Consider the following 14,768-nt stretch of genomic DNA (forward strand, 5'->3'; position numbering starts at 1 on the left):
TAGTCATTTTTGAGATATATTTTAATTAAAAAAATTCTAAACATCTGGGAACCATGAAATCCTGTACTGCATTATATTACAATCTTTCAACAAAATGTAAAATTACTAAAAAATAAAGGCATTGCAATGATGCTATGAGGAAGTCAAAGGATCGCCAAAGGAGTAAAATCTGCATCATCAGGTACCATGAACATCCCTCAAACTGGTCCAAATATTTCACCTAAAAATATTTCCCTCAACAAAACCCAACCAGTCCCATGGTGGCTCCAGAATCAATGTCAGAGATCCCCAAAACCAATAGAAGTCATTCTCTGGTGGCCAAATTTCAAAGCCCAGCCATCCATTCACCCATCCATCCATCCATCCACTGTCTATACCCCTTATTGGGAGAGAGGTGGGGTACACCCTAGACAGGTCACCAGTCAATCACAGGGCTGACTTATTCAGACAAAAAACCATTTACCCTTACACTCACACCTACAGGCAGTTTAGAGTCACCGATTAACCTAACAAGCATTTATTTGGACGGGTGGAGGAAGCCAGAGTACCCAGAGGGAACCCATGCATACACAGCAATAACATGAAAACTCCACACAGAAAGGCCCCTGCCTGGCCATTAAGTCGAACAGGGCTGTAAATAATTCATTAAGATGCAATCTTTTTTTTTTCTTTTCTTTTCTTTATTTGACAAAGAAAATTGGAAGTAGAATAAAAACAGAAAAGTAAAGGAATCCATACAGGATACTTCTCTGGCTTTCCAGAAGCAATTATGAGGTAAAATGAAAACATGTTTGTTGTTTAAAAGTGTTATTTAATAGCCAAGAGCTAATACACAATCATTTCAGGGTTTCTTTGTCTTGGAGTCCTTTGTCCTGAAAGAGTGTGTTTACACCTCATAATACACAACAGAGTGAAACTGTTCTCTTTAAAGTAAACCGTACTGACAGCCGTCTACAACTGAATGTATAAAACAAGTATCAGTGTACATTGATTGCACTGTCACACATGAGCTGTAGTATAGACTTAAGTGACTTATTTTCATACAGAGTGATTTGGTTTATCAAGTCAGCTTCCAACAAGACAATCCAAGCATCGCCACCAACAATTCTTAGAGCCAATAACATCTCCTTGCAAAAAGAATGCTAGACATTTCCTCTTTGTCATTAAATACACTGCCACCTTGTCATGTCCCAAAAGTTATGCTGGGCACGTTAAAGGTCAGGTATTCATTTACAATGAGCCATGGCCTTTCTCAACTGATCATTTTAATGTCATATTAGTTCCTCGTTGGAGAGTTTTGCCTTTAGCTGTTTCCTTTCCATTTTATTTTTAGCTCTCGTGTGTGAGTTCTGAACCTAAACCATACTGCTGGATCAAAGAAGGTGGACACTAAGTACTTTAACGAGGATCATTTCAGTCCAGTATGGAATAAAAATGTTTCTGCTCTTTGAAAAAACTACATGCATAATCACAATTAATCTAGTTAAACTATTCCTTATTAATTTTGAAATATGCATACAGATAAAATTAGTATCAAAAGCTCAAATGGAAGAAAACTGAACATAAAAAAAAAAATAAGTAAATCACTTCTACACCAAACATCATTTGGCACATACATATTATTCATCATTTTAGTGCTGCTGTCACAATATATACAGTCAAATTTAATAAATTTTCAGCAACCAATCACATGTAAAACTAAATGCATCTCAGTTGATCACAGTCTTGTCCTTAATGCCACTTGGTTACTTATTCATTTATAATTTTATGTAAAAGTTAAGCCAACTGTAGTGTACACACATAACATGAACACATTTTTCATACTGTAAACAGAGACCATGATGTGCCATTCAGTTTGCATGTTCACACTAGCATTACAAACAGAGATTTTGCTCTTTTACCCTGATGTAACACATTGGGGTTTTCTGCATGTAGTTCAATTTGGTTGATTATAACGCACACATTTGCATCATTGACCTATTGCCAAAATGGACGAAGCGATTTTAGCATATCAGCTATGCCACCTTCTACTGTCAGAGTTTAAACTTCTCCACAACAGAGACATAGTTTACACACATTACATTATACCAATGCTTATTTAAAATTTCACTTTCTTTGTTTTTCAGATCAGCATGCGCTAACTGGCTTGCTAATTGTGGGTGCCTAATGTGGACTGGATACCAAAGAATATGATGTGCCCATTTAAATGAACATAGCTCTTCTAGCAAATAATGCAAAATATCAGCCAAATTCTAGTTAGTCCTGATTGGGCAATGGGATTAATTTAGAGAAAGGCTGAGTGGAACTGCAGCACTGTATAGTTCCTTTAGTACTCCCATGTTGCTAACTGCTAGTTCAAAAACGGAATTTGTTCCTGTCTTCAGTCAAACTTAGTTGAATAAATTCATTTGCGGTCCGAACATATATCATCAGGGAAGAGCTACAACCCCAGTTCAGTGAAAAATTGAAGGATGGGAAGCTAATGTGACTAACTTGCGTTAGCATATCCTTGCTTGCTAGCATGATTGATCTCACATGGTACAGTAAGTCTCTATAACAGGCTCTATGTTCTAAAAAAATGTTTTTGTCACAAATAATTTCTGGTTCCCAATAACATACTCAACACATTATTGTTTTAAGTTTAGGGATGTGCTCTGCCGCTGTATGTTGTGGCATCTTTGTTTAGAAGGCGCTACCAATGTAAATCCTGCATGAATCAGCATAAAAATGTCAGTTTTCAAACAATCTTAAGATTTTGCAAAGAACAATAAAAGTCGTTGAGATGAAAAAGGAGTCTGTTGTTCTCTCGTAGGGTAGCAAAGAGTTTTAGTAGTGAAAGAAGACCTTGAAAATAACAATTCCTCAAAGAAGGGTGTCAATCCGGGTGCTTGGGTCTCCACCAAGTGAGGCTCCTAGGTCAAACAGTTGATCCAGGTTGACAGTGGAGCTACAGAGGAAGTCATTGCGGCCTTGATCCTCCTCTTCTGGCCACGGGCTCTCGAGGAACGCTGTGGCAAGGAAGGTCTCCTCATCAAGGTCTGACACGTCATTATTCCTTTGTGTCTCCACCAACACATGTATGTCCGATGTCCCTGCTGGAGCCTCAACTGGAGAGATGTGGGTTCCCCGAATTGTCAAGTCCTCCTCTTTCATGATGGGGCTCAGGGGTTCTCCGCCATCCAAACTGAGCTCACCACTAAGGGCTGAGTCCAAAAGGGCGTCCCAGTCGAAGTCCCCCTTCAGAGGTCCAATCTCTTTTGGTTCATCAGCGGTGAGCAGAGGTGAGCTGGATCGTCGAGGGGCTTTGGCACCATTTCTGGAACCCTGTGGCTGTTTCCTCTTGTGCCCACTTCTTCCCCTGACCACTGGCCAGGACCCTAGCATTGTCCCTTCAGCCAGATGAGGATCCCAGTTCTGGTCGGCACCAGTCGCCTCTTCAAATTCCCGGAGGAGCCTCTGGGAGTCTGGATTGATAGACAAGCCGTTCAGACCTTCTGTGGGGCTGCAGGGGCCTCTGTACTGGGGCTGAAGGGTAACCCTGAGCCTGTTCTGAAAGGCTGGGTTGATCTGGACTGGGGGCATTCGCCTCTTCTTGTAGGCACCGCTAAGGAGACGCTCAGCATACTGTGGGTCTATCTTCCAGAAACCACCTTTCCCTGGCTCGTCCTTCTGCCGCGGCACCTTGATGAAGCACTTGTTGAGTGACAGGTTGTGTCGGATGGAGTTCTGAAAAGCACAGTGCTGGACTTATTACAAAGTACATTTATACATAAAAGGAATTGGACTTGTTCCAAACAATAAACACATAAAAACAGACTTAAGTTTGTGACAACCTTAAAGGGACTGGTTCTTTTTTGAGGAAATATGCCTTTAGCTTTCTTACGGGCAGTTAGGCAAGAACATTGATATTGTTTAGTGCAAATATTGGAAACTGGAGAAATCAGCCAGCTTTTGCGATGTCCAAAGGTAACCAAATATTTTTTACACTTGCTGCAAAGCTAGTTGGGGGATTATTTATGATATGTGGTCTTTAAAAGTAAACGTACTAAATTGCAGACAATAAAAATTGCATTTCCAAGTAAAACTCGGGAAGCTTATTCTGGCTGTAAATAAAGTTGTGCTTGCTTGTTGAGTTTTTGCGTGAGGGGTCTTTCCCATACTTCATTGAGTTAAAATAAGGTTCCCAAATCGTTTTAGTGACTTATTGATGCACAATGCTAAACAACCTGGCTCTACCTGACACAAAAAATGACACCATCTCCCCTATCTCTGCCACACACTGTCATTTCTGGCTCCATAAAAAAAAATGGAGACTGACACAATACATATCCCAAGGAATTGTAGTACACAAGCAAATTAGAGAGGCCAGCTAGTTCCATTTCTAAAGACACAAATGGTCAATAAAATCAAATTCAACAGGTCATTTTTTTTTCTCCAAATTGATTTTTTCCCAATCTAGCCGCAAAGATCTGCCTATAACTTTGATATATAGGTAAAGGGCAGGCCACTGCTCTTGGCAAAGAAATGGACCCTCCAAAACCATAAAATCCCTTTACTTAAGCTATTTAGTGGATTAATCAGACAAAATATAAGATGTCAATCAGTGATCTTTGGAAGAAATGGAATTTAGCTTTTGTTACAGATGGATGGAGGCTAGATGTTCCCCTGTTTCCTTTCCTTTTGCTAAGTCATGCTAACCAAATGTAAATTTGCCTTGCAGACAAAACACTGGCACTAAGTTCTCCAACTTCTGAACAAATAAACCAGATTTATTTTTGTTTCACCCCCTTCCAACTGAGTGTACATCAGTGTGTTTTGAGGGGGGAACAGATGAAGCACCATACATCACATTAATGCACTGTGTACCCTATAGCATTCATTCATTCACCCCCCCCCCCCCCCCCCCCCCCCCTCACTGAAGTCCAAATAGAGCGGTAACCCAATGACCTTTGTTAAATATTATCTGCCCCATGCACTGCCTTACAATAACAAAATGTCTGCACCAGACGCTGAAACACGGGAGTACAGCAACAGCTTTGTCAATCATTTATCTGGTGAAATTAAACTTTTCTTGAAAATTCCTGCCCTTCCGAGCGGGAATTTGTCACCCTTCCATCACTAGCTTTTGCTGAAGCAGAAAACCCAGTGAGGTATGTAGTCCAAGGAATGCCACAGAAAGGTCAATCTAAAGACTGATGACAACATATTTAAGAATAGTCATAAGCATTTTCACATTAAGCATTCATCTTGTAATTTTACGTCTAATTTAATTGTATTTATTTTTGTTTCTATCAGTTTAGTTTTCTTATTCTTCACCCTGTTGCTTTCACTTTTACTTAAAGGGCTTAAATGTGAATAAATTGGCTTTGGGTATGTGCATCCTTTTTTTTATTCCTCTTTATATGTCCAAATTCAGTTTCTTGGTCCTTTTAACAGATTTTGTTATTAGTGTTTCACTTACCCCCACAGTGCGTTTGCATGAACAAAAGATTAAAATTAGATTTATATTGTTTAATTATGTTTTCTATGAATGTTTTGTGCTATTCATGGTCGCCGGAGTTATTAATTACCCTCACAGCTAACTCAATAATCCTTCCTCAGAGTGTGGCAGCAAGCCCAGGACTCTCAGTGTGTTGGATTTTTCTATTCTGTTTTTTTTAACGTTGCCCCCAGCTGTGATTTGACCCCAGTTCAGAAAGCAGGCCTGACAAAAAAAACTCATTTCCAAACAATGGGAAGTGTGTTGGAAACGAGCCATCAATGTGTACGAGTGTATTGTGTACATTGTTTGAGGTAATTTGTCTGCCTGTGTCTGTGTGTGTTTGTGTGTGTCTGTGTGTGGTCCTTTACCTGCCAGGTGGGATCAGCGTGCCGGTAGAAGCAGAAGTTGTCAGTGATCCACTTGTAGATACAGGACAAAGTGATCTTGCTCTTCTTGCTGGCCTGCATGGCCATGCAGATGAGCGTCGCGTACGAGTACGGCGGCTTAATGTGCGCGTTGGTCTTGTAGTCCACCTCATCTGGACAGTGACCGTGTGCCACGATGCTGGGGAGAGCCTGCATCCGGCTGTAGGCCGCAGCTGTGGGCTTCCCCGGGGTCAGGGGCATGCCGATGGAGGCAGGGTCCCCGGCCAGAGGGGAGGCCGGTGCGTCGGAGCCCAGTGGGTGGTGGCCGAACAGGTGCGGCTGGTTGTGGGTCTGCTGCGGCGAGTTGGCACCGAGGATGGAGAACTCCTGGAGCCACTGCAGGCTGGTGAGGCTGTCGTCCAGGTTGACGGAGCTGCAGAAGCTACTGTTGCTGCTCGTGTTGTTGGCGCTGTCCCGCTCCTCAGCCTGGGCAGCTGCGGTCACCACCTCCTCCTCCAGCCCCACCGAGCCTTCAGGCCACGGGTCGGCACAGCTCAGAGACAGCATGGCTCTCACCAAAACCTCTCTCCTCTTTGTCAGCCAGCTCCTTCTTGTCCTTCTCCCGCTGCCACCACCTGACAGGAATGAAAATATAAACAGGGCATCAACAAAGTGCGAGACTGCAGGACAATGAGGGCCCTATTTGAAAACAGAGCCTCTGTGTGCGTAAAGATTCCCTTTGAAATTCTGTGGTAAATTGTCACCTGGATTTGATGAGGCAATGTCGAAAGTAAGACTCCACTACATTCCGAACATCTTCAACCCCAGCTTTTGATGAGTAGTAGGCTAACCTTTTCTCTCTGTCGTAGAACTTTCCCGAACCCCCCCTCGCTGCGCACTTGACACTCAATTCGGCAAAGAGCGCACGGTTTTGGTTTTTTTTTACCTGTAGGCTTTTAACTCATTAAAATATATGAACCAGAAAAGAAAAGTTATAATTTAAAAAAAAAATCTATCATATTTCGTTTTTATTGCTTTGACGTTGGCATATTTAAGACCATTCATGCGTAAAAATCGCTTCTGAGGCACCAGGGTTCATGATTCAATTTAACTAAGATCACCAAAGTGTGGCTCATTTTCCGTAAAAAAAACAACTTTAATTTAAGCACAGTGCAATACACTGCTACTTATACATCATTAGTAAAACATTTGTTCGTTAAATGTTGAATAAACTTCAAAGAACTTCGCTGTTTTACTTCACACTAACGCATAAATTTAGGGCCTTCTGAAGCAGAGACTCCCAGGTGTAAAAAAAAAACATTCAGAGGATTAAAAAAATATATATTCTAAGAGTAAAGTTGATAACATACCTTCAGTCTGTTGTAGTGTTGAGCAGAGAAATCCTTTAAATCCCAATCGAGCTGGACGTATTGACTGGTCAGCTTGAGTGCACCTGTGGTCAGCTTGTTGGTGAAGTAAAGAAGAAGAGAAATTCCTGTGGATTGAGTGTTTGGCGCTGTGCTCGGCGCTTCTTCTCCTCCTTGGAGGTCTTTAGAACTGGTGTCAGCGGGCTGCAGGATCCGTCGGGGAGGCAGTTTAATACCTGGTTGCAGGAGGTTTGTCCAGCAACCATAGAAACGGTAAACAGCTTCCCGCTCCTCCATTGGCCTCCTGGTTTCTATAGCGCTACATTTTTAATCACCCTCACGTCAACGGTGGCTGCTGCAGTATAGGTTCTCAATCTAAGACCCGGGGACACATCAGGGGACCTCCGTGGACTGTGGTTCAAATTAAAGACGTCTCAACATATTTCTATAAACTCTGGAAGTATAAAAGTGTAAAGACATGAGGCATGGTGGTTGTGGTGTGTAACTTTTTCCTTTCACCTTTGTTATAAGGATAGTTTTTCCTGAACAGTTTTCCTGTCTGTTTTTCGTTGTTTTATTTCTTCACCATTATGAATTATAACTTGATCTTTTTGTTGTGTATTTGCATCATGTTGTTTCCATCTTCAAGAATAGTGTATTTTACTCTATTTGACCTCACAAGCACCTAATGTCAGGAGAAAAAGTCCTATAAACATATATATAACATATCGGAGTCATTTCAAATGGTGGAAAGTTAAGAAGTCAAACAGCCTACTACTAAGTAACAGTTTTGAGATTGGCCTATAACTATTTCCATCTTAAGTTACTGTATTCTCCAGAGCCCCCAAAATCCCAAAAAGTAAAAAAAAAAAAACAAAAAAAAAAAAAACATCTTGTGCACACAAATGAATCTTAATCTGTGTGCACAAAATATCTTATTTTACTTTTTGGGACTTTTGGGGCTCCATGGTTATAATCAACGAAGATGTTGTATTTTTTTTCCTGCACAGCAGTTATTTGAAAACTTTAGTTGCATGTCACATGTAATAATTTATCTCATAAATACATGTTTCTTAAAAGTTTGATGAATTGCAAATTGTTTTGTTCAGTCTCACACTTAATAAACAGAGGCTAAACAGCTGTAACATTTATTTGTTGAATTTAGGCAAACAAAACTCCATATCAAAAAGATCTTCATAAATGGATAAATGTTACAATAATATTATAAAATCTTGATCTTTTAACATACGACTAATACAGTCAACAAAAACAAACAAGTTTACTGATTTCAACAAAGGGTGAGTCATCAGACTGTAGGTTATAGTAATCGTATTGTCACATGGACAACAGGACAGCTCCCTAAATGTGAAGCCAGAACATTTGGAGCTTCCATACCATAGACTACTAAGTAGATTTGCTATTCACAAAGAGAACTATGCAAGCTCGGCAGATGACGATCATCATCAAATATGGAATCAAATAAGGAAATCCAGTTTTTCAGTCTCAAATAACTCAGAAAAATAAGCACTTGAACACAAAGTATTGTAATAATATCACTAATGATCACAGCAGAGTTTAGGTTTGGAAAATTTATGTGATGAGTATTTCAATTTTACAGTTTGACCCATGTCTCATCTGTTCTCATTGACCTATACTGCAGCCAGTCAGCAGGGGGAGCTCTTAAAAAAAAAAAAAAAAAAGCCTCACTCCACTGGAGAGCTTGTTCCGAACACTATTTATCCAGCCTATGTTCCATACTGACAGGCTGCAGTACATGTCAGGAGCTCCGTCCTCTCTGTTTTAACAGATGGGACATGTGTCAAAGGATAAAATCTAAACACTCTGCAAAAACATTTTTCTCTAACATGTTTTCTGTCTTCAGAAAAATGTGCTTATTTTGCTAATTCATGCTGCAGGTGTTACTTTTTATGAGAAGTTTAGTTATAATTTGTTATTAGATACTATAAAAAGGGGTAAAGATTTACAGTTCTGTTTACAAAAGCAGCTCCTGCGGCGGCTTTATCTGTAAGTGTAATGTGTGTTTTGGTTAGTGGAACGCGCTGGACATCAGAAACTGCAGAAGGGACGACTGCACAAGTCTGGCTCTAGATGACGTCACCAGGGCAATATGTGAACCCCAGTCACAAGGATATTTTGGCTTCACTTTGAAAAACAGAAGGACCTCTCTTTGTCTCTGTTATTCAGTCCTTTATTTTTTGTTTTATTATCTCTAAAAAAAAAAAAAAAAAAAAAGATCAGCCAGTAGTTATGGCATTCAATTCCTAGCTAAACGTTTATGGATTAATTTCAGTAACTGTTTCAATGATCCAATATTTAACAAAACACCAGGATTAAAAAATAAACTGAAAGATTTGTGTATCAGAAATGTCCTCGTTCCCTTTCCAATAATCTTCAAACAACCACCTCTGATTTATCTGGTGACGCTTTGAAGGGAAAAAACCCAAGTTTCAAACAATTGACACAAGGTAGCTTCCTGTAAATGAAGTATTTCACACCAGAAGCAGAACACAGCAAAAACATCTCTGAAAATATGAAATCGGCAACAAACTGAAACACAGACCTAGTTTTAATATGTGTGCAGAAGTGTGTGTGTTTGTGTGTGCGTGTGTGTGGATGAGTGTTTATTTGAATGTAGGAATTTGATCATAAGACAGAGAGAAAGGGAAAGGCAACACACATAAAGGTTCGGCCCCCTTGAGCGTTACATTAGTGCGGCTGAGTGGTTTCCTGAGGAAGCCTCACAAAGACAACTGTAAAGCAATAAAAAAGGCTTCCTCATGTCTGCAGTCCTGACGCCTCGTTAAAGTCAGACATGGAGTACAGTGTTCTGTAGATGACTGCTGCTCTTAATGGGACAAACACTCCACAGACTTTCTGCTACAGATTTTGGTGAGGTGTTTTATCCACTGAAGGTCACGTACCCAGATGTTTTGCTAAATAAACGTAGCAATACGGCTAGGACAGTAACAATTATTTAATGAATATATCACTATTTCAAGCCACTTTTTAAGACATGAATATTCCTGATTTCTTTCTTGAATGCTAGGTTCTACAAAAAAGGTGATTTTAATTGTTTTTATTATTTCAATTCTGTAATTTTCAGATGAGGTCTTTGCATCCTAACATCAGAAATAGTGCTGATATCAAACACTGATTTGTCATGGAGGTTAAAATGAAACATATTGTACAATAGCTCGGTTATTTTGACACAAATCAAAGCACTACATCTGTTGACTTTGATGTATTAAGACTACACAGACAACTGTTCCTCGCCTGCTTGAATGAGCGAACAGATTTCAAGGAAGTGGGGAAATGCAAACAAGCCTTGGACACTTGACACCTATCTTTATTTAATTTCTGTTTCTTTGTGTTTGTTTTTGTCTTTCATATTTGTACTCCATCTGTCCATTATAGATTTGGCACTGTGAGGTTCATATTTTTTTGTTAATGAAGATGTTTTTAAAACAAGAAAAAACAGGACCAGGTCCTGGTCTTTATGTCACATCTGATATCCTTGTTGTATCAGCCATAGTAGCCCCTCATTGTTCAAACCCTGCAGGCTCAGCGCTCCAGACCGGAACAACTCCTTTATGCTCAAGTAAGCATCTTCAGACTTCAGTCACAACCACCACCACCACCCCCCTCCTCCACCCCCCTCCTTCTCTACTGGTCCTATCACACCGCTTTCTGCAATGGTCAAAGGTCACAGAGGGAGCAGCCGACCATAGCAACCCCACAGATAGCCGAGTCGACTTGAGATTCATGGGAGGAAAAGAGGAAGAACTTGACAGACAGACAGACAGACAGACAGACGCTCTGTCATTATTTAAAACAAATAATCCTGCAGGCCAGGAGTACGGAAGCCCTAAGAGGACATGCAACCAGACATTTTATTTACTGTGTTTTCCTGTGATAAGGGTTGCAAAAGCCCAAAACAAACATTGAAAGCTTAACTTACCTCATTAGAGTGGGCAGTGGCAGCATAGGTCTATCATAGTGACCAATCGTTTTTGTTTTATTTTCAAGATCGCCAGAAATCTATCCTGTTATCTCAAGACAATCACAAAAATAATTTGAGATCTCGAGAACTGAAATGAACTAGGATATACAGATATAATGTGAAGTAAAGTTTGTTATCTAGATATATCCTCCACAACAACAACAACAACAACAACAAAATAAAAAAAAAACTCCTACTCATAACATGATGAAGAAAATAACATGTATGGATTAATGTCCGCTTTGGGCTTCCGTACTGGAGAAACATGCAGAAGCAAAACCGTCTGTTACCGGGGGTCCCTAAACTATATCTCTGAAACCTTTATTTTTCTTCATGGCCTGCCCTTCTTCATACCTCTGTTTATGTAGAGGATGTTTAATATGACTCTGTTGCTTTATCTCCTCCTGTCTGTCACCCTGCACATCATTAAAGAATCCTCACACACCAGGATAACTGTCGATGTAAGAGGGAGGCGTGTAGGATTTCTGAATTTGTCACTGTAATCCTAAAGACAGTTCCGCTGTCATTGAGACTTAAAGTCTGACTGTTCATATTTCTTTCCCTTTGATAGGATTTCCCTGAGAGGTGGGGCTCTCAATCTTCTTGTGTTAAAGTAGTAACACCTGCTGTTGGCCAGATGGGGGCGCCAAATACCATTTAATGTAAGGAACAGCTGAGGGAGTGGTGATCACAGTGATGGAGGATGTACTCATCATTCAGTAGAATATTCAAATCAACCCAGTAACTCCAATTACCTGTGAAATAAAATGATGAGCGACGCAAAGAAAGCATCTTTTTCCTATATGAATATGTTTATTGGTCTCTAAAAAAGAAATCTATAAACAAAGAATGACAAGAAAATAACAGGAGATGATGGATACCTGGTTGTCAACAGTCAGATTAATGAGCGTCATAACAACCTCACATGGACGTTAGAACATCAGATTCAGTTCACCCCTCCTCCAGAGAGCTTTAGGAGAGAGTCATTGGTTAACCCTTTGTGTTTGCACCATATTATCCTCCACAATGCTAAAACGTGTTTAGATTTTGTGTCTGTACATCGTTTCTCTGCTGTCTTGTAAATGTCTAAGGCACTTTCTAGAGAAACACTTTGTCACACATGTATTGAAATAAAAAGCTGCAGATACGTGGCACATATTTAACAAAACAGATAAATCTTCTTTTTTTTTTTAATTAACCGGACTGTATAACACATTCAACCGTACGACGTGGATCCCCTGATCTACTGCACTCAAACAAACTATTAAAAAAAAACAAAAAAACAAGAACAATGACCCATCACGTCTCTTTAAATCATTTCACGCTTTTCAGTAGTGCGCGTACAATATCCAGACGTAAATGACATGAAAGATATTTGGAGTTAAGCATAGCGTACATGGTACAAAAGGCGTAAATATTCAGAGTCTTATAAAAAAACATCACTGATTGGGTCCTGCCTCAGACAGGTTTCATCACAGTCTATATCTGCAACACAACTTCCTAACATTTAGAAAAATCCAGGATGTTTCATGTTAATGTTAACATTTGTGTTGCTATATTAGAGCAGCCAGTGGAATAGAAAATGTAACAGTATTGTAGCGTAAGTTAACAATGCCCTACACCAAGATGCTGCCATTGATTATTATTTGAAGCCTATGCAAGTATCCGGTCAGTTTTTTTTCTGATGGTAGATTACAATAAACTGGATGTAGACGTATCCTATGGCTAAGATTGATCCATCTATAACTGTAAATATAAAAAAAAGCAGGTAAGAAGCTGTAGTTTGGAGAAATTGCATCGTATGACTTAAGGATGTATTTCCCTATAAACTCGATTTCCTCCAGCAGAGGGACTCCTCACTCCAGTTTCCCCCAGCCAACCACAAGGCCTTTGCATAGCTTATCTCCTGCATATGAGATGAACTTTATACATTTAGGCATGAACACTGCATGTGGAGAACATGGTAATGCCTGAAAAGCACCCGGATAGTTTCACTGAGAATAAAGTTATGTAAGAAGGTAGCGTATGTGTGGCTTTGAATATCACACAGTATGTGTAAATGTAATCTGTAAAGATGTATAATCAAGTTTTAGGCAAAGAATCGGCACTGCAGTGAGGATGGAAGATGGAGGAGGTCAGCTAAGTATGTTGCACTTCATTAAAGGACAGTACAAAAATGATTCATGGGTATAGTCAGGATGAGAGGGTTATACATTTTGCATCCCTGGTTCACATCTTGCACTGTTCATTATTGTCAGATTTATTTTTAGATGATAGGAATAATAGCACATGATAAAAATGATCTAATTCACTAAACTGTAACAGTAGCCATTTTCCACTCATGTCACACTCAGGATGGGAAGCTCAAAAGTGGCTATGACCACTATACTGCAGCGTGCCAGTTTGTCACGCCTATAAATGTGAGGTATAAAAAAATAATTTTCACAACTGATCTGCAACTGAAGGACAAAAACGAATGTTAATATTCAATAACTTGTTAGCTAACGTTACATTAGCAAAGAATTTACATATTTGTCGTTGTGTTGTGCAACACTGATCAACCATATTTCCTAGCTAACAGTTAACAACCAATCTTCATTTGTTTAGCGCCAATTCAAGTAGCAATTAGCAGCAAAGTAGCAGGTAAAAGACTTCACTCAATGTTATGTTTCAAAAGAGCAGTTTTCTCAGCTAGAAGGCCGACGTAGCTGAAAGCTAACATTAGCTGTTGTCTGACACAGCTAACACGTCGCGATTGTTATTCATTCAGCTAAGTCAGATTTCTCTTGAGATTTTCACTTTTTTAAATTTGCAAATTAATCTAAATATGTTAAACTGAAAAAGGTTTTTTCAAGTACTCTCAATCGTTTAGGCTATACCTACAAAAACCTGGAACCTAGTAAGACATAGAGCAGGGTTTGAGCTTTGCCTTGAGCATTACATCAAAGGTATTTGTTGACAAGACATCATTTGGAATAAGACATGAAATCTCTAAAGCTATGGAGTCAGTGTGTGGATTCTACGTTACTCAGCCTGTCTCTACCTGCCTGGATGCTAATGATAGCTAGCATCTGCCTTGGCAGCTGTAGGTGAACCTACATGCAGATTTATTTCTGCTCCACCTCTTCTGAAGCTGATAATTAACATCTGTCCTCACTTAGGTGAGGCATCTGGCGCTTACAGTCCTCAGCTGGATTGAAAACTCTTTCCATGCGTCTCATGAACACAGCCTCTGCTGCAGATCTGTATCATGAACGCTCAACTATGGGTCTCATGTAGTCCCAAATAGTTATATTCTACTTTTGTGGAAGTGTTGTTGCAACTCTCGTGGAAAAAATGCTTTAAAATGATCAAACTGCCCCAAGTTTAAAATCAAAATAACATTATGTAACCTGGCGATGTTGAACTTTGTGAAGTTCAAAGCTACAGTTTTTTTTCTCACAAAGTGAAATATATGATTTGATCCAACTGCGCGGTCAGAAATTTGCATACAGTCCCTAAAGAGACCTTTATTCTACTTTAATTATGTAAAT

General features: G+C 39.7%; 1 protein-coding gene across 1 annotated transcript; it reads right to left on the bottom strand.

Annotated features, from left to right (window-relative positions):
* Window positions 1-679: 679 nt before the first annotated feature.
* foxj1a (forkhead box J1a) lies at window positions 680-7,431 on the bottom strand. Its single transcript, XM_061027122.1, has 3 exons — window positions 7,218-7,431; window positions 5,851-6,482; window positions 680-3,726 (listed from the first exon to the last, which is right to left on the bottom strand). Exons 2-3 carry the CDS (start codon window positions 6,412-6,414, stop codon window positions 2,863-2,865), a joined length of 1,428 nt encoding a protein of 475 aa, XP_060883105.1. The 5' UTR covers window positions 6,415-6,482; window positions 7,218-7,431; the 3' UTR covers window positions 680-2,862.
* Window positions 7,432-14,768: the final 7,337 nt, after the last annotated feature.

The sequence above is a fragment of the Labrus mixtus genome, chromosome 20, assembly GCF_963584025.1.
Source record: "Labrus mixtus chromosome 20, fLabMix1.1, whole genome shotgun sequence".
Classification (NCBI taxonomy): domain Eukaryota; kingdom Metazoa; phylum Chordata; class Actinopteri; order Labriformes; family Labridae; genus Labrus; species Labrus mixtus.

Bases quoted from the DNA above. Each gene is read 5' to 3' on its own strand.
- foxj1a (XM_061027122.1), bottom strand. From the start codon at position 6,414: ATGCTGTCTCTGAGCTGTGCCGACCCGTGGCCTGAAGGCTCGGTGGGG. The intron at 3,727-5,850 runs GTAAAGGACCAC...TGTGCTTTTCAG, and splicing joins ACGCTGATCCCACCTGGCAG to AACTCCATCCGACACAACCT.